At 41.5% G+C, this 20219-nt stretch overlaps 1 protein-coding gene across 2 annotated transcripts in view; it reads left to right on the top strand.

The window, feature by feature from the left end:
- SMYD3 (SET and MYND domain containing 3) overlaps positions 1-20219 on the top strand; it is a 341929-nt gene that overhangs the window by 261427 nt on the left and 60283 nt on the right. For both annotated transcript variants that reach the window (XM_032217105.1, XM_032217104.1), the window contains exon 8: positions 2286-2396. In XM_032217105.1, the coding sequence (XP_032072996.1) occupies positions 2286-2396 (111 nt within the window). The remainder of the gene's footprint in view (positions 1-2285; positions 2397-20219) is intronic.

Below are 20219 nucleotides of genomic sequence, written 5' to 3'. Positions count from 1 at the left end.
GGAGCGGACGCGCCGTTTGTTACTGCTTCCAGCAATCAAGACGGACAAGGGAAGCGACTGAAACGGACGCTGGCCGCAGGAGAGCGAGGCTGCTGCCAGCCGTTTTACCTTGCGCAGCGAATTTGACTGGGTCCCGGGGCTTCTGCCGGGTGGCAGAAGCCCGGGACCCAGTCAAATTCGCTGCGCAAAGTGAAACGGCCGGCAGCAGCCTCGCTCTCCTGCTGCGGCTTCTGTTTCAGTAGGGAAGAAAACTTCCTTTCGCTTCCCGAATTTGACTGGGTCCCGGGGCTTCTGCCGGGCGGCAGAAGCCCGGGAAGCGAAAGGAAGTTTTCTTCCCTATTGAAACAGAAGCCGCAGCAGGAGAGCAGGGCTGCTGCCAGCCGTTTCACCTTGCGCAGCGAATTTGACTGGGTCCCGGGCTTCTGCCACCCGGAGTATCGGCGTATAACACGCAGGCAGGGTTTAAGCTTGCAATTTTAGTTTTAAAACTGCGTGTTATACGCCGATAAATACGGTAATAATCCCCTAAACTCGGCTGAAGATGTTACCTAGTCTGATAACAAAATGGCCATCAGCAACTAACTGAATAAAGAGTGGTAAATATAAAGAAGGTGCTTTGGAGAAAGGGAGAGAGAAATGATCATTTTACTTCTGGCTCTATTCAGTAGTAGCTATACCAGTGGTGGGATTCAAAAAAAAATGACTACCAGTTCTATGGGTGTGGCTTGGTGGGCGTGGTGTGGCTTTGTAAGCCTGGCAGGGGAAGGATACTGTAAAATCTCCATTCCCACCCCACTCCAGGGGAAGGTTACTGCAAAATCTCCCTTCCCTCTTGATCATCTGGGACTTGGGAGGCAGAGACTAGATGGGGCGGAGCCAGTCAGTAGTAGTTTTTACCCGTTCTTTGAACTACTCAAAATTTCTACTACCAGTTCTCCAGAACTGGTCAGAGCCTGCTGAATACCACCTCTGAGCTATACCATGCCTAGTATGTAACCCCAGTAGTTTATGGGGGTTATTGATAGCCCATTCTGACCTAGAGTGTTATGATTGGTAGTCACAAATCACTAGTTTTAGGTAAGTTTCATTCAAACATAGTACTTAGTTAAACCTTGCACTACACTGTTGTGAGATGGGCAGCTCTATAAATCATTTAACCAAATAAATAAATCATTAAAGAAGTAGAACACATAAATGGAATGAGATGTTATTAACATAAAATGTTGTTCTTCATCCTGAGTTCATTTGAATATAAAACTAACCTGTAGTTTATCATTAGATGAGAAAAACTGAGGTATTCTCCTATAGTATAAAAATGGTGACTAAAAGCATTTTTACCCACCCATAATTTAGTGTTGTGTCCAAATCTCAGGAATCTGTGTTTAATTGTCATTTGGGAAAGGTGGAGAATACATTCATTTTGCATTGGCACCAGGGGTGGGTTCCTGCCAGTTCTAACCTCTTCTATAGAAGAGGATCCACAAATCTACAGTGCCATTTAGAACCGGTTCCAGCTCCCTCCCCCTGCCCGTCCGCACATCATCAAGATGAAGAGCGAGAATAGGAATTCTGGGAGTTGAAGTCCACAAGTCTTAAAGCTGTCAAGTTTGAACACCCTTGGGGATTTTTTTCTAAAGGGTTAGAGGTGCAAGGGTCTTGTAACTTGACAGTTTTAAGACTTGCACACTTCAATGCCAGAGTTTCTGAGCCAACATTTTGGTTGCTAAGCAAGAGCGTTGTTAAGTGAGTTTCGTGACATTTTACAAATTGGCCATGCCCATCTAGTCACATGGCTGGCAAGCCACTCCCACCCAGTCACATGGCCAGCAAGCCACTCCCACCCGGTCACATGGCTGGCAAGCCACTCCCACAAAGCAGGCCCTATCTACAGAAGAGATTCTTAAAAAATTGGAAACCCACCACTGATTTGCACCTACCAAATATATAGAATAATTGGAATACGTACATACTTGCATACACTCTAAATTTTGCATAAATGTGCACAACCTTTTGTTAACCTTTATCACAGTTTGAGGTTAAACATACATGCTCACATTTGAGAACCGGTAGGGAAGGTAAGTGTTCACCCCTCCTTTATGGTTTAAAATGATTACCTATTTTCTAATGTAATGTTGAAAAAAATGTTCTACTGTCCCTCTTAGACTATTATCCAGTATTTTAACCTTGGAATCCCCCCCCTTTTTTTTTGCTATTCCAACAGCTGCATAAATATTATATGCGTTCTTTGTCAAAATATAAGTCTTTCTGGTCTTTGTCACCTGCAGCTCACCATCAGTTATACTGAAACTATAATGCCCACTCTGGAACGTCAGCAGAATCTGAAGCGTCAGTATTGTTTTGAATGTGATTGTGTCATGTGTTCCACACAAAGCAAGGTGAGTCAGCTAAATTTGTCTTTTGACCAGGTAATATGGGTCAATACTTGTGCTGAGAGTGGAATTTTTTAAAGCGTGCTCTAGGAATTATTTTATTTAGTCACTTTTTCTTAGCTGTACTGGAATTTTATTATATTTTGGAACCAGAGTTCTTTATTCCTATCCTTTCTTCCCATCTTTTTAAAGAGTTTTCTTCTTATTACTTGCTTCTGGTTCTTTCATGATGTAAGAGCAAACAGTTATATTTTTTTCTTAATCCAACTTGCTTATTCATAAAAAACACAGAATCCAGAAGTGCTACTTAATCTATAGCAATAGCACTTAGACTTATATACCGTTCCACAGTACTTTACAGCACTCTCTAAGTGGTTTAAAGAATCCGCATATTGCCCCCAACAATCTCGGTCCTCATTTTACCAACCTTGGAAGGATGGAAGGATGAATCAATCTTGAGCCTAGTGAGATTTGATCTGCCAAACTGCTGACAGCCAGTGATCAGAGGAAGTAGCCTGCAGTACTGCATTCTAGCCACTGTACCACTGCAGCTCTTAATATATAAGCATTTATATATTATAAAATGCTATAAAGCATTTTTGTATTTGCTTGGATGTATATTTTTTCTCCTTCCAACAGCCACTTGTGCCTTTTTAAAATGCTGTTTATGAATATTCTATTATATACTGTCTCATACAGTCATTCTCATTGAATTGGCTTAAGTGAGTTAATTTGTATAATTTTATTCAAGAATGATGGAATGATTTGATTAATATTTTTGTTTTATATCTGCATGTTGATCCCATTGCTGTTTACATTTTTTCCTATTGTCGGTGTTTGAAATGATTAAATTTCTATATTGATATATTAAGAGATTTAGAGTATAATCTTGTGAAACAGCCACAGTTGAATAGGATAGTTTTGACGATGATGATATCAATACATTGAATCCTTCCTTTTACATGAGAAAGAAATGAAATCATGAATCAAAAAAGACTATGTCTATATTTATCTTTAAATGAAAAAATGGATGGACACTAATCAAGGAGAGAAGCAACTTGGAATTAAGGAGAAACTTCCTAATAGTGAGGAAATTAACCAGTGGAAAAGCTTGTCTTCAGAAGTTGTAGATGCTTCATCGCTGGAGTTTTTAAGAGGAGATTGGACAGTCGCTTGTCTGAAATGGTATAGGACAGTGATAGCTAACCTGTTTTGGCTCCTGTGCCAAAAGTGGGGGGAGCGCAGGGGGTTGTGCATGGGTAGGTCACACCCATAATGCTATGTGTGGGACCCCAGCGCACATGTGCATGCGACCCCAGTGCGCATGTGCACGTGACCAGTGCTCCTCCCGCTTTTGGCACACTTTTTTTTGCTCTCCCCTGGTTCCAGGCTCCAGAGACTTTATAGGAACCTGGGGAGGATAAAAAAAAAAGCCTCCCCCACCCCCTGGGAAGCCTCCTGAAAAACGGCCCTACGAGGAACCCAGAAGTTCGGGAACAGTGACTTTCGGTTTGTCCATAGGGCCGTTTTTTGCTCTCTGGAGCCTTCAGGGAAGCCTCCTGAAGCCTCTGGAGAGCGAAAAACGGCCCTACAGACAAATCGGAAGTCACTTCAAGGAAGCCTCTGAAGGGCGGAAAATGGCCTCAAAAGAAGGCCAAAGTCAGCTGGCCAGCGCACGCATGCACGCTGGAGGTGACAGGGCAACACCTCGCATGCCCCAACAAATGGCTCCACGTGCCACCTGTGGCACGTGTGCCATAGGGTTGCCATCACGGGTATAGGTTCTCCTGCTTGAGCAGGGGGCTGGACTAGAAGACTTCCAAGGTCCCTTCCAGCTCTATTCTTTAGAATAGAATAGAATAGAATAGAATAGAATAGAATGGAATAGAATTCTTTATTGCCCAAGTGTAATTGGACACACAAGGAATTTGTCTTTAGTGCATATGCTCTCAGTGTACTTAAAAAGACAAGATACATTTGTTATTGAAATCCTTGAATTATTTCTTAGTTGGTCAAAGATGTTTGTAGTTATACAATAATGCCATAGTCATATTAAATCAAAATGGAAAAAATATTTAAAAAGTATGGTGTAATATATTGACGTATGCAAATGCATTTTAAAAAGATGCATGAAGTAAACTACCACTGACTGGGTAATATTCATAGAGTACTGCATTTTCTCTGTCATTAGTTCTGCTCCGTGAACAAATTTCCCATTTTTGACATATTATGTCTCCTGTTTCAATCTCCAAACTAATAATCAGTAGTCTGTCCAAGACAAAAGCAATTGGTCAAAAGTCAGGAAAGCAATCATGTCTGATCTTCAGAGTAAAATATTTCAGAAATGAATATTCAATGATCTGAAAGACCAAGCCAGAAAATTCTGATGAGAATTTTACAAGGTATGAAAATTCACAGTAGGGTTTACACTGCCCAGCTTAATAAAGGAAGTTTTTGTTTCCAGCTCTTGAAAAATTTACAGTGTTGTGGCATAGTCCCTAATCCTACAAAGTCTTTGTTAATGCATCCTCAAATGTTTATCTCATAGCCTTCAATTTCGTATGTCTTTTTGTGTTAAGAAAATGACAAAGAATAGGCGATTCCTATTGCATTGTCTGTAATATTATTTGGCCCTGATTTTTCTCTGCCTGAAAGTTGTGATTCTAACAAGGCTTTATGGACTTCCTTCATCTCTTGCTCTTCTTCAGATGAGGAGCTGCTAAGAATATCTTATGTCAGGCCTGCATTTATATTCCTTTTAGAATTTTGGCCTGCCACTCTTTCTCTTATTTCATTATGCTGTTTCTTTAGTATAGTTGATGGGAGGGGGGAATAGACACAAGTGAGATTGTAGAATGTATTGTTTTCATTCTTTACTAGAAGCCAGGGTCATCCTTTGTCTCCGCACCAGTACACCTGACCGGAAGAAGCTGGGTGTGGATGCCAGCATGGAAGAAGATTGGACCATGTGATGGATTGTGGGTGTGGGGACAAGATCATGAACTTTTAATTGGGTGGAATTCTGATGTCATTTCCAGTATTGGGATTAACACAGATGTGCTAAGATGTCTGCTTTATTAAATTGGAACTTTAAGGATCATTTTGCCTTTGATTCTGATTTAATTCTACATGATACTTGGAACACTGACATCTTACACATTTTTTTTAAAAAAAATGTTTTTTAATTACCATCATGGCTGCTTCCAAGCAAATGCCCCAGACTGTTACCAGTCCAAGAGCCATGTGCACCTATTATGTTTTACATTCTTTAACATGTAAAAATTATTATCTGGATTCCCATAATTTCTGGACCCATCTTGGAGGGAAGCACTGCAAATTGTGCCTAATATGGCACAATTAGACTATTTTGAGAGATGATGCACATAGACTGTAGATTTTAGTCCAGGGCTAAGGGCCAATTTGGAAGATTTTTTTTAACAATGTTACTGATTATGTTGTTGAATTTTAGGGATCCTTATTTTTTAATCCCCACTTGATCAGATAAAGAAAGTTGAAAAGCCATTCCCTTAAGTTACTCACATTACATTTATTAATACAAAGTACATTTTCATTTAATGAAAAGTAAACAGTCTTCTAATTTATCTTCCAGACTCACTTCTCTACGTGTATCTTCTCTGTCTACAAAGGAAAATTAAACTTATCTAGAGATAAACTATCCTGAATCTAGTATAACTACAAAATGTTTTGCAAACTTTCGTAAAACTTTAGTAATACTCCTTTACCAATTATTAAGGGGCATAGATTCAGTGCCATTGTTGTTCAGAATTGACAAGTTTAACCTCAACTAATATCTACTTTTCTTTAGTAGTTACAGATCCCCTTTATTCAGTTGCCTGAAAGTATTTCTGTAATGTGAATTGCGAATCAACTTGACATACATGCATGCATGCATGCATGCATGCATACATACATACATACATACATACATACTTACAAGCATACATAAATATACACATACTAATCTTGCTATTCCATTTTAGAGTAAGCAAAGTACAGAGAAAGAATAAAAAGTTGCAAACAAAAGAAATTAAAGGGAGAAAGGAAAGGAAATACCATTCATAATACTGTATATACTCGAGTATAAGCCTAGTTTTTCAGCCCACTTTTTGGGCTGAAAAAAGCCGCCTCGGCTTATACTCGAGTCAGTGAAAAATTTGCCCGAAATGGAGGAGAAAAAGGGGCGGGGCCATGCCGCTGGGTGACACTCGTGAATGGCCCAGTGCCCCTGTGAGTTTCCCCTCCCTCTGTGTCAGTTTGCCGCGCAGCGCGCACCGCACCATCCCCCCTCCTCACGTTCTAATGTAATGCAGGGCTGTCTTACGATTTCCCTTCCTCCCCCTCCTGCCGCTCTGCAACGATGTCCCACCTCCTCCTTGTTATGGCAAGCAGCCACATAGCGATGTCCCACCTCCTCTGGTACAGTGATCCAATGATAGGAATTACTGTGCCGTGTGTCATAGGAGGCGGGACATCGCTCCCGCGGCTGCACGGGACATCATCATCACAGCGGGACATCAGCATCATGAGGTGAGTGAAGTATTTCATTGAATACACCTCTAGTTTACTGTTTTTCTTTGAAATAAATATTCAAAAACATTATTGGTATCTATTTTTATTTTTGAAATTTACCGGTAGCTGCTGCATTTCCCACCCTAGGCTTATACTCGAGACAATAACTTTTCCAGTTTTTTGTGGTAAAATTAGGTGCCTCGGCTTATATTCGGGTCGGCCTATACTCGAGTATATACGGTACCTCATTATTTTTGCAGTCCTTGCTTTCATTTGTCCATATACTGTTTCATGCAGTTCCTTTTGTTCAAAATTCTCTTTTTGGGGGGATCTCATTAACTCAGTCTAACACAACTTTCTTAGTGTTAGATTTCTACTTATTCACTTCTCTTCTGTCACTTATTTTGAGATTTAATCCTTTTTCTCTCTGTGATAAAATCAGTTTTACGTATTTTTTAATTGATCATTCACTTTGTATTCTGTCCACATTCATTAATCATCCATTTATTATTTTCTTATTTCAATAGTCTTGTAATGATGAATTATTTGCTAATCATAGATTTTTCCCCTTTGGATTATATTTATACAGAATATTTTACTTTTTTCCTCCAAAACTCACCCCTGGTTCTTTCATTGACATTAATCATTGGAATATAACATGCAACTATCGTCATCTAATTAAGTCCTTTTTTCCTATGGGCCCAGAACAATATAGAACAGGAGTGTCAAACTCAAGGACTATGGGGCCCGCAAGGTCAAACACAACCCTGATGTGGCCCTCAATGAAATTGAGTTTGATGCCCCTGATATAGAAGTTCATCTCTTCTGAACATTGAAGTTAGTCCAAAAAAGAAGCACAAACCAAGAATACTAAACTATCTTTATTGTAAAGTTATAATAACAGAAACTTTCAAGTCTGAAGGCACCACTCCCTTCTCTTACTTTTATCTTCCAGAAAATTAGGGGAGGATCCCTTCTGAGATGCATCCCATACTTTTTATTCTGTGGGCTGAAATATCTTTTGCATAATAGTTGTCTAGACTGTAGCTCTTCTTCCTGTGTCCCAAGATCACAATCCATTCCACGATATTTTCTGACTGTTAGCTCTTTCATACCCAAGCTTCCTGGAATCAAGAGTTTTTGGGCAGTATAAAAATACCATAAATAAATAAGCCTATACCTTCACTTTCCTGTATTGCTCAACTTAATTGAATGAATCAGATAATTTTGGTTCCAATTTACTACATCCTCCCCCTTTATTTCAGTTCTACAAACTCTCAGAGTATTTTTTCTTTATTTCATTCATTAATTCCGCTTACATGTAAGTCACAGTTTTCCATATAAGATAAGGGAAGTCACCAGTCATATTCATTTCCACACTGCAATATTAGCAGTGTTCAGTAAAATATTTTGGTTAATATGCCAAAAGTTCAACCAATTTTATCTTAAATATAGTTTTACTATTCTATACTTTCTAAGATCTCTAATTCATGACTATCCTGCAAGCAAACATACTATTGCCTTCATCCCATCACCTAGAATATAAATGCAATGTATTGTACACAGTACTCGAGATACTGCAGCCTAAATATACTGACAAAATGCCAAGCTTCTAGTGAAATTCTGTATCGTATTGTTTTCCCCAGACAAATTCTCTTTATAGTCCTTGATTATCTCTTTTGGTGATATCTTAGTCTCCTGTGCTCACCTGTTGTATGCCCTCTGTGGGCAACTACAGAATGTCATTAAAACATTTAAAACAATTTCTTCCTACAGAATAGTACCCCATGGACTATGGATTTCATAAAACCGTCAGTTATTTTGTCTGTATACAATATCTTAGGCCTCAACTCTTCTCTACAATGATAAATAGATTTATTTTTGTCTTTTAACCAGCTGCCTCCTCTCCTCTGGGGAAGACTGGAATTAAACATACTAGTCTCAGTAATGTACAGTATTATGAGTGAATTCATACTTGTGGCTGTTGAAAAATCAATTTGTAACCATTTCCTTTAATAGATGCTTTTTGACAATGATACACCTGCATTTAATATATTCATTAGGCCTGTTTTTTCAAGAAAATTGCAATGGTATGGTTTAAAATACTGTTTGAAGACATATGTATAATTATTTCCATAATCACTAACTTGGGTGCATTGCTAGTTCTTGTGCAATAACTATGAGATACTTTTACTACACAATCCTGGGCAACTTTCTTGGGAACATTATATTGAAGGAAGCACAGTGGTACAATTTTTGTTAAGCAATTGAAAACAAATGGTGTGATTGAGAAAGCACTGCTGTTCAGAATCCTTTGCCCTTATTGTTAAAGGGAAGTCAACTTCAGTTTGAGTTCCTGCAAATATTCTCAACTGCACAATTCTAATTGTTGCCACAATGAATGGAATTGTAATCAATATATCAGTAATGCCATTTTCAAGTTGGAAAAAGCTGTTTTAGAAAAATGTGATAAAGCATACAGAATGTGATTACTTAAGTACTCAGTGGAAGAAGTGGACTTCCTCAAATTGTCTTAGAAGCAGAGGTGGTATTTAGCCACTTTTGACAGGTTCTGGAGAACTGGTAGTGGAAATTTTGAGTAGTTCGGACAACCAGCAAATAGGCTGGCCCCGCCCCCACTGCCTCCCAGCTGATCTTCTTATGTTGCCCTGAACAGGAAAACAGAGCTGGAAAGCAGGTTAGTGGAGTGGGGAGGGAATGCGGATTTTGCAGTAACCTTCCCCCAGAAGTGGTGAGGGAATGGGGTTTTTCAGTATCCTTCCCCTGCCACACCCACAAAGCCACACCCTGCCCACAAAGCCATATCCACAGAACCAGTAGTATTTTTTTTAATCCCACCACTGGATGGATGGATGGATAGATGGGTAAATGGGTAAGTAGGTGGGTGGGTGGGTGAGTAGGAAGGGAGGGAGGGAAAGAGAGAGGGAGAGAGAGAGAGAGAGATGATAGATGATAGATGGATGGATAGATAGATCTAATCACATTACAAAAATATTCAGAAAATTAAAGCAACAAATTTTATCATAGTCTTTGTTGTGTATTCAGATACATTGAAAAGGGCCAGCAACCACCCTGCTGAGCCCTAATTGGCCTAGGGGCATTAGAGGCTGTTGCTAGCCTCCAAGAAGCAGCTAGGCTCCTCTAATTGGCCAAGGTACTGCAGCAGCAGTTGCTGTGCAGTATCTGGCTCTGATTGGTTATTTGGGTTGTTACATGTCTTATAAATACTGGGGCGCGATCTGTTACAATTGGAATCGCTGTCACCTTGCTTATGTATAATAAATTCCATCTTACTGGCTATTCCATGGCTCCTGTGATCCCTGCAAACCCATCTACAACACTGGCGACGAGGATGGGATCCGCGATTCCCACGGAGCCTGGAACGAGAAGAAATAGCCAGTCGCAGCAACCTCTACTTCGCACAACTCCAGAGGCTAACAAGCCTCCCCCGTTGGAGCCTGCTGGCGTCTACGCCAACTTGGCATCGATCTGGCACGGCCTCTGCCCGTGGGACAGAGAGCCGCCGATGCGCAAGGACGAGCAACAGACCGCGAGGCTCAACCGTGAAGAGCCCGTGAAGGACCCGCCAGAACCCACGGCCAGCATGCGCCCAGCTGAAGGAGAGTCCAGCAAGAGAAGCTTCAACCTCTGCGGAAGCCAATCTCAGCTGGTACTGTTTGGGCCCGAGGTCGTTGGGTGGCCTGTGCACTTCAGGGAGCCAGCCAGCCGTGCCGATCGCCGAACTGCGTCGCGATCCGGCAACTCAGCCTGCCTGCGAAGTCGGCCTGCTTCTCTGCTGCTAAGGCTGCCCACCAGCCAGCCAGAAAAAATTAAAGCCTCGTTGCCTGACCCGGAGAGAGAGAGGGAGAAAGAAGGAGGAGGACAGAGGCGTGTCCCAGCCCTCTCGGCCTCCCGTCGCCTCTCGGCCTCCCACGGCCTCCGCGCCCTCCCAGAAGGGCCCCGATGTCTCCGCGGCCTCCGCGCCAGCCCTCTCGGCCTTCTGTCGCCTCTGCGGCCTCCCAAGGCCTCCGCGCCCTCCCAGAAGGGCCCCATTCCTCCGCGCCTGCCTTCACGGCCTCCCCGAGCTTGTGTCTGTGCCTCTCCTCCGGCCAAAGCCTCCCGATGCTGGGAGGGAAGCTGAAATCCCTCCTGCCTGCCTCACCGATCTCCATGCTGCCCGGCCAATCCGCAACTCCTAGAAAGCTATCAGCAAGCCGCGACCCGCCTCCAGGGCCGTTCTGCAAGCCAGGACTGTAAAGAGAACTCTTTGGGGTCTGTTGGGCATGCGCAGTAAAATTGGGGGAATTTTAAATTAAATAAGATAATATGTGAATAATGCAGCTGGAGGGAAAGGGAGAAATGGAATTGTGAATTGAGTGAAGCGGCTGGAGGGAAAGGGAGAAATGCAAATGTGAATTGTGTAAAGCAACTGGAGGGAAAGGGAGGAATGGAATTGTGAATTGAGTGAAGCGGCTGGAGGGAAAGGGAGAAATGCAAATGTGAATTGTGTAAAGCAACTGGAGGGAAAGGGAGGAATGGAATTGTGAATTGTGTAAAGCAACTGGAGGGAAGGAGAAACGTAATGCAAACAAATTAACTGGAGAAACGTAATGCAAACAATTAGCTGGGGGGAAAGGGAGGAATGTGAAGTGAGAACTTGGGAAAAGTGAGCTAATAAAGAATAAAGTGAGCTAACAAAAGAACAAAGTGTACTTAGCTGGAGAGAAGGAGGAACGTAACGTAATGGGAATAAATTACTGGAGGGAGGAGAAATGCAAATGCGAATAAATGAGCTGGAGGGAAGGAGAAAGACATAGAATTGCTTCTTAAAGTGAACCACACACACACATGTAATAGTTCATTCACGGAATGCTGTTGGGGATGAATCAATAAAATTGGGGGAACTGCTGTTGAAATGTATTAATAAAAATAATTCTCTTAACCTGGGGGATAATGCAAAAGTAAATCTCAAAGTTGCTTGTTATAATTTGGTGTCCTCCACCCTCCCCCATCAACTAATCTGGGGGAAAGGGGTGTTGTGTATTCAGATACATTGAAAAGGGCCAGCAACCACCCTGCTGAGCCCTAATTGGCCTAGGGGCATTAGAGGCTGTTGCTAGCCTCCAAGAAGCAGCTAGGCTCCTCTAATTGGCCAAGGTACTGCAGCAGCAGTTGCTGTGCAGTATCTGGCTCTGATTGGTTATTTGGGTTGTTACATGTCTTATAAATACTGGGGCGCGATCTGTTACAATTGGAATCGCTGTCACCTTGCTTATGTATAATAAATTCCATCTTACTGGCTATTCCATGGCTCCTGTGATCCCTGCAAACCCATCTACAACAGTCTTCAACTTAGCAATAAAAAGCTATCATTCTCTGAGAACTATATCTTTAAGTAACTGTCACAATGCTTGATTTATATCTTACTAAAATAGAAATCCCACAGATTTTAAAACATTTTTGTGATTACTGCAATTTTTATTCTCCCCTTCTCCCCCACATTTGTCATGAGGACAATTGTGGATCAGAAGTTCTGGTACTTTAGGTCTGTAGATTATCAACTAAAGAGTTACAGAAGATTAATTTGAGTTTTCTCTCATTGCTCTTTTTTGTAAATACCATTAATGGGGAAAAAAGAATAACTCTAAGTCTGTAAAGGAATACTTTGTTTTCTCTACAGTTAGACCATTAGATGCTTAGGTTCCACAGCATTATGGGATTGTCTTTCATAAAAAGTATAAGTCATCTAAATCACATTAGGAAACTCCCCCTCTGTCAGATAAGAAATCATTGCATTCATATGTAGGAAAAACCTCCCCCTTACCTGTCACATTCTGTAGCGGTTGACAGGCCAGTAAGTTCATTAGTCTGAAATTATATAACTTTGTGGTCTCATGTGAGCGCCACCAAATTATACTTTCAGTCTGAAATGTAATAATATAGATCAAGCTTCATCCATTTTAGCCCACCCTTCAGGTTTATTGTTTATTGAGAAGAAAATACAAAAACCTTCAAACTATTGCAAAACTATTGCTGATTATTGGGCCTCAGTTGCAATACCTGTATTGTAAATCTTTTACTTGTTTTTCGTATCTTTTATCTTTAAAAATCATATTACATCTTTTTCTAGGAAAGAATAAAACCCCAATCAAAAAAGAATTGCTAATACATGAAGCACATCAATGATGAACAATAATTAACACAATAGCTCAGGAAACAGTTAAGATAGGAGACAATGCAAAATTTTAGAAACCAAAAACAAAAGCAGTTCTGGACAGGAGACCATGTGAATGAGGAAAACTGAAGTATAAATATATCAGATATGGCAATAGGCAGAAAGACAGACTTTTGTTTCCAAATACATTGAATGCACCGATTTTTAAATCTATTGCTAGCTGCTAAAACCATTCTTATTGTGAAACTGCCAGTGAGGGGAAAGCTACATTGCATTTCTCCTTAATGGTTGCATTTTTGTCAACAGTAATAATCGTTAAGAAAGCCTCTCTTCACTGGAAAAATGTGTATAAGAGATTTTTTTGTGAGTGTACTTTCTCATACAATCTTTTGTTTTCGAAGCCGCCAACCTTCCTTCAGGACTCTCCAACTGGCTGTCCAGGGTAATCCCCCTCTCCTGGGTCAATCATCCTCATTATCATTATTGAGTGACAGATGAAAACTTGTCAGCTTCTCCCTACCAAACCTAAAGAAGTTGTATTGTGTTGCAAGCTTCAACTGATCTGTTCCCTGGAGGATGCTAAGAGTTTTATCAAAATGGGTGACTGACTTGGCATTCCATCCCTCTCCCAGGATTCCCAAGAACAAGAACTAGTTCCATCCAATATTTATTCAAACCCTGCTGGGGAAATAAGACAGAGTTGTTGCTCTGCTGGGAAGAAGTTGATTCACAAGTAGGAAACAAAAAATCCAATTTTAAAAAAAATACTCATCCAGAAAATGAAAAATTTAAATTGCAAGTTGTTAAACCAATTATCCATATGCTACATTGTCAGGGCTTGGTGAATTGTTAGAAGCCTTCTGGGATTGGCATATAAATAAAGAAACAAACAAATAAATAAGAGCCAGTTTGGTGTAGTGGTTAAGGTACAGAACCAGAAATTAACCAGAAATCACAATTTCCAACCCTCTCTTTGGGCAATCACACACTGTCAGCATAACTCACTTCACCAGGTTGTGTGAAGAATAGGATGAAAGACCATTATATATACACCATCTTGGTTTGTACAAAATGAAGAGGAAGGAAGGAAGGAAGGAAGGAAGGAAGGAAGGAAGGAAGGAAGGAAGTCTTATAAAGGCCTTTTGCAGAGTAGAAATCACTGCTGCAGAGTAGAAATCACTGCTGAGAAGACCTCCTTCCTTTTCACTAGCCGCCATGCTTCAGATGGTAATGGAGTCTGGAATCTTAGATATTGATCACAATATGTGTGAAACAACATAGAGGGTCTTTAAAAATGTGATGGTGGTGGTGGTTAAATATTGCTGAACTAGAACTTTTAGCATCTCTTCTCATCAGTCATGCTGGCCAGAGTTACTGAGAATTTTAATTAAGCAGTATATGAGGTAGTAACAATTCCCATCTCTGCCTTCAGTGCAGCTTCCTGAACTACATGCAGAAGTAAATTAGCAATCAGTGTGATTAAACAAACTGAATATAATACGCCCCCAACAGTTCAAGTTTATGGCAACTGTTGACAATAATTTTATTGCAAATAAATTTAAATGCTTTAAAACTGATAAAAAGTTGCAATATTTAACATCCAGCATATCTGAGAGTTTACTTGAAATGCAATTTAATATTAGCTTACAGTATAGTGGTTATAATGATTGTTCCTGTGTAATAAATATTATGAAATTAGTTCCCTTTAATCTGCTTCTTAAATACTTTAGAATTAGGGGGAGAACATGCAAAGTCCAATATAACCTTCTCCAACTTGGCATATTCCACCTGGGCAAAGCTATGGTTAACTGTGAATTTTGGGAGATATAGTCCCATTATATCTAGAAGACACCAAATTGCAAAAGATTGCTCTCTGCATTATCTGTCTGTGAAATGGACATTACCAAGCTACTCACATAATTCCTGTTTCCTAGCAACTATTGTTAGCAGCTCCCTGGAAAACAGCAAAGACAGTAATTTGTAAAGGCTACCCTGCAAAATCCATCCTGGAGTAAATGATTTCTGAAAAGACCTTAATTAATGTATTGAAAATGTTTACAAATATAATAAACACACTTTTGGTTAAGAAATATGCCGGGTTTTTAAGAAGCGTAATGCTTTTTAGTAAGAGACAGAAAGTATAGACAACACAATCCCCTTTGCTCTCCTGATGAGCAAGAAACCAGGAATGGCACAGGAACAGGGGAATTATCTAGTGGGAGGCCATGGCAATCTTGCAAATATTTCAATCCAGGCAGGATTTCTGAAGATGCCTTACATGGTAATCGTGGCTATACCATAATGTTAGTTCATTGGGCAATCTTAAACTGACAGTTTCACACAGTTCACATAGTTGTGCAAGACTTATTTAACAAATACATTTTATTTCTTAGAATCAGAAATGACTTTGAAAGCCAGAGTCATTTCTAAATTTAGGTTTTAGTAGTTCATAAATCTGGCTTTATAGTGTTTGCCTAATAAAAGATAACTTGATGAGGAACATTGAGACTGAAGGATGTTTACCTTATTCAGTTTCTTTCTTCCTTCCTTCCTTCCTTCCTTCCTTCCTTCCTTCCTTTCTTTCTTTCTTTCTTCACCATTGCATTTTTGAATAGCTTAAATAGACAGGGATGCCTTCAGGGCACATAAAATAAGTTGTAGTTCACCAAAATTAATGAGACCTCTGAAAAGTCTGCCCGAAGTTCAATTTCAGAGGAAACTGGGAATTATATTGATATGGCGTGACAGTATCAATTTGGAAGACTCTCTGTGCTGACCTGCTGGAATAGGTTTGGAATACAACACTCTTGTGAGAGGTGAGCCTTGCGGTCAAGTGAGAGGAACTGAGCTTCATTACTCACCAAGCCAAGAGGCTAGAAAGAAATGTAACATTCTTGATAGATGATTTAACCAGACTATCTTCTTCTGTGTTTCTGATGGAGCCTCAGGGTTTTTCTCAAAATTGCTAGCACCATAAAAGTTCTACATGCTTGGCAACCATTAATTTCCAGCTCCTGTTTATCCTAGATAAACTCAGCAGCTCCAAAAAGTGCTTGGCTAGCAATCCTGACTATCAAACTTTTTGGATCAGTGAGACAGTACAAATTTCAAGAGCATGTTTCAGTATATCACAAAATGGTAACCATGGTGGATGTAGCTCACCATTTCTCCAATTTACTAGCAACAAATTTCATGAGGTTGTTTCTCACTGTCACCCTGAACTTCCAAAAATTTTTGTCTTAGTTTCTCTAAGCTCTTACATGAATAACAGCTTCATATTATGCTTCAGATAACCTTGAAAAAGCATTATGTTGCAGTCACCCATCATATATTTTTTATGAAAGCTGCTGGGGAATAATTAAGACCTAGATGTAGGAAATGACCAGTCTGAACCTGAGGATGGGATCAAATGCATCATCAGTTGGAGTCACTATGCTTCCTTAAGAGACCTAAGTCCAGCTCCCTCCCCCCCCCCTGCCTTTGAAGTCTATTTATTCTTATCTACCACCAGTTTGCCTTGACTGTTAGTAAATCAGATTCTTATGCATAGGTAGCATGAAATAATTTTTTTAAAATTCTATCCCAGCTCCTCGTTTTTTGCACCTAACACTAGAGGCATTGCTGGAAATATAGGTTATACAGTATATGAAGATGTTACTCTGGAGAAGTTTCTCATTTATTCATTTTCTGATTAAATGAATGTTAAAAAATAGTCTTAGGGTTAAGCAGCTTGGTAGGCACCAAAAGAAATGTTGTATTGGAACCCCCAATTGTACATTTGGATCTGTGCTACCATGAAGTATGGCATTGCAGGCAGAATTATTGTTACATGGTCTCTAGTACATTATATTTAACAGACATATATGGCTACCTATCTCACACACAACTTTGAGCATTTCACAACAATAATAAAAACCACCAGATAATTTAAAAGGAAAAAAAAATACAAAGGCAGTAAAGCCAGGTGCCTGATCCACAGTCTGCTCTCCATCAGACAATACAATCTTCAGGCTCCAACCTGACCCTATCCCAAGATGTGGGATCAGCAGTGGTATTCTATTTTTTTCACTACTGGTTCAGAAGTGGGAGTGTGCACGACTGGGCATGCACAGAACTTTGTGCATGCGCAGAAGGTCCTTGATAACGTCTGGGTGGGCGGGCAAAGCCTTGCGCCACTGCCACTACCGGTTCGCCCAAACTGGCAGCATACCACCTCTGCTTGGGATATGTTAAGTCATTGGGTGTGATTATATAGTAATCTGGATATCATAATGGGGACAGGAATACATTGGATTTTGATTCTTTGATGTTAAACATATTGAGTACATGCCCATGTTTATGTAGTAAATGATGTTTTCTAAAATAAATACAATAAACTAAGCATTGATAGCTAAATACATGCTACCATGGGCAGACATACTGGAGATAAGGCAAGCAGTATCAGAACCAGAATTAGATTCTGATATTCCAATACAACACCAGCCAGCTCAGATATCTCTGCTGAATTAGTTTCCCCCAACACAGCTTGCTTTCTGAGGCAACATTGGGGGAGTTGAACTTCAGCCCTAATGTCCAGCCTGAGGTGAACTTAATAACAATACTAAATAACCACTAATGATTACCTGTCTTTAGAAGAGAGACCTTAGCTTGAGGGAACTAATTAGATTAAATGGATGCTTTGTATTATCAGGAAGAGTCAGTTCAAAACGATTGGAAAACCTGAACTGCTACTGAGTTGTTTGAGAATAATAGAGAGCTAGGTAACTACTATGGAGCAACTCCTGAAGGCAGCTTCCTACATAGAAGTAAATCTTTTTAACCCAGATTTTTTTTTTCTTGTGGGCCAGCATAAACAGGACTAAATTATAATCTCATAATTCAAGAGGAGTTTCTTGTTCTCCAGCTGATGGCACAGGACGGTCCAGAGATGGGTTGTTCAATCCTTATTTGCCCAAGAGACTGAGTCATAGTTGAAAACTGGGTCGCAGCAACGACCTTGCTGATGTTCTACAGTAATCTCACATCGTGCAACTCTACTCGCTCCTGCATTTGTTCCAGCGACATCAATGTAGCTTGATTGAAGAAGGATGCAGAGGAAGCAGCCTTAATCACCCACGTGGCCGCCATAAAGGTCTTAACTAAGGCCAGTTCAGTTCTCCTATCTTCTGCCTTCAAGTTGTCCGCCACATCGTTTGCGAACAGGGAAGCCGGGGAGGCCAAGGCCGCCACAGGAGCATCCACCGCTGGGACCTGTAGAGCTTGAGAGAAATCAGGTTCTATATTATAGAAGTGTCTATCGTTCCCACCAGGAGTGGGGAAGGTACCTGGTTTAGCCCACTGCTTTTAGATCACATCCAGGAACAATTTGGGCACAGGTATCTCCTCCTTCCTGGCCGCCAGTTCTGGAAAGAACCCCCCTCTTTCCAGGGTCCTTCTTAGACTTCGAGGCCATGACCGTTGAGTCTTTCTCCTTCTCTTTCTGCTTCTCTGCCTCCGTCTCGATGTCTGCTGTGCTTCTAGCTTTGAATAGCAAGGAGCGAAACAAACCAGGGGAAAACAGACCAGCAAACACAGGAACATCAGTCTTCAAACTCTCATCATCAGAGAGATGATGTATAACTTCTGTATAACTCTTGTTTCCTGGGCGAGGCTTCATGCTAGGACTCTTCAATGGTTTTTGCTCCCATACCAGAGAGGTAAGCATAGCACCTCACCTTTCCCTGTTAAGGTTTCCCCGCAAGTTCGTCTTTCTCTCAAGTGGTGGATTTCTCCAGCCTTAGCTAAAGGGTGCATGTTCAAGGAGCCGCAGAGGATTACACTGACCACTGATGCAAGTCTTTATGGTTGGGGGGCATTGCTAAGGACCCAGCTGGCCCAGGGCCACTGGTCCTCTTGGGATCTTTTACATAACATTAACTGGCTGGACTTGCGGGCTGCTCATCTGGCCCTTTACCACTTTCAGGCCTTTGTAGCTCACATTCATTTTCTGCTGCTGACGGACAACGTGGCAGCAAAGGCACATATGAACAGACAGGGAGGGATGCACTCCAGGGTCCTCTGGGAAGAGTCTCAAAGGCTGGGCCATTGGGCAGAGAGGCATCTGTTGTCCATCAAGGCGGAACACATCTCCGGAGAAGCGAACCACCATGCGGATTGGCTCAGCTGGGCCACAGTGGATCAGGTGGAATGGCAACTGGATCCGGAGCTTTTCGAGGAGATTTGGATGGCCAAAGGTGGACCTCTTCACGTCTCCGGATAACGCCCAACTCCCCAGGTTTTTCACGTGGTTCCCGACTCGGGGAGCGGAAGGGAGCAGTGCCCTGCGCAACTGGTGGCCCCGGGGGTTGCTTTATGCATTCCCTCCTCTTTCTCTCATACCAGGGGTGCTAGGGAAGATAGTGTTGGAGGGACGGAGGTCATTCTGGTCACTCTGTACTGGCCCCGCAGATCTTGGTTGGTAGACTTGGTCGGTCTGTCCACTGCCAAACCTTGGAGAAGATCTCCCTCCACCAGGGGGTCCTGGTCCATCCGGAGCCTCAGTAGCTCCAGTTGACCACCTGGCAGTTGAAAGGGAGTTCTTGAGGGAGGCGAAATTCTCCTCAAGAGTGATCCAGACTATTGTTGCTTCCAGATGCCCCCCTCCATGGCCAGAATTTACAATGCCACGTGCTCTGCCTTTTGCAAATGGTGCTGCACGGTCAGCGTGAATCCGAGAGGTCCTTCTCTACTGCACATCCTTGAGTTTCTCCAGGATGGCTTGGAGAGGGTCTATCTCATAATATGCTCCGTAGATAGGTGGCGGCTCTGGTGCTGGACAGCAGGGACAGCTTGGGGTGCCACCCGGTTGTTAAAAGGTTTCTCAAGGAGACGGCAAATCTTCACCCCACGGTGGTTCACAGGTTCCCATCTTGGGACTTGTCCATGATCCTCTTGGCTCTATTTAAAGACCTTTTTGAGCTGTTGAGGATGGTTTCCTTGCAATTTCTCATTTTAAAGGTGGCCTTCCTGGTGGAAGGTGGCCTTCCTTCCGTCTGCAAGGAAGATTTCTGAGCTGGGAGCTTGTGTGAGTGAGGAAAGACCTCTGTGCTTTTAATCCCAACACG

Source organism: Thamnophis elegans, chromosome 4 (genome assembly GCF_009769535.1).
Source record: "Thamnophis elegans isolate rThaEle1 chromosome 4, rThaEle1.pri, whole genome shotgun sequence".
NCBI classification, from domain to species: domain Eukaryota; kingdom Metazoa; phylum Chordata; class Lepidosauria; order Squamata; family Colubridae; genus Thamnophis; species Thamnophis elegans.
The sequence above is the reverse complement of the archived record's forward strand: the minus strand, read 5'-3'. Positions and strand labels throughout refer to the sequence as shown.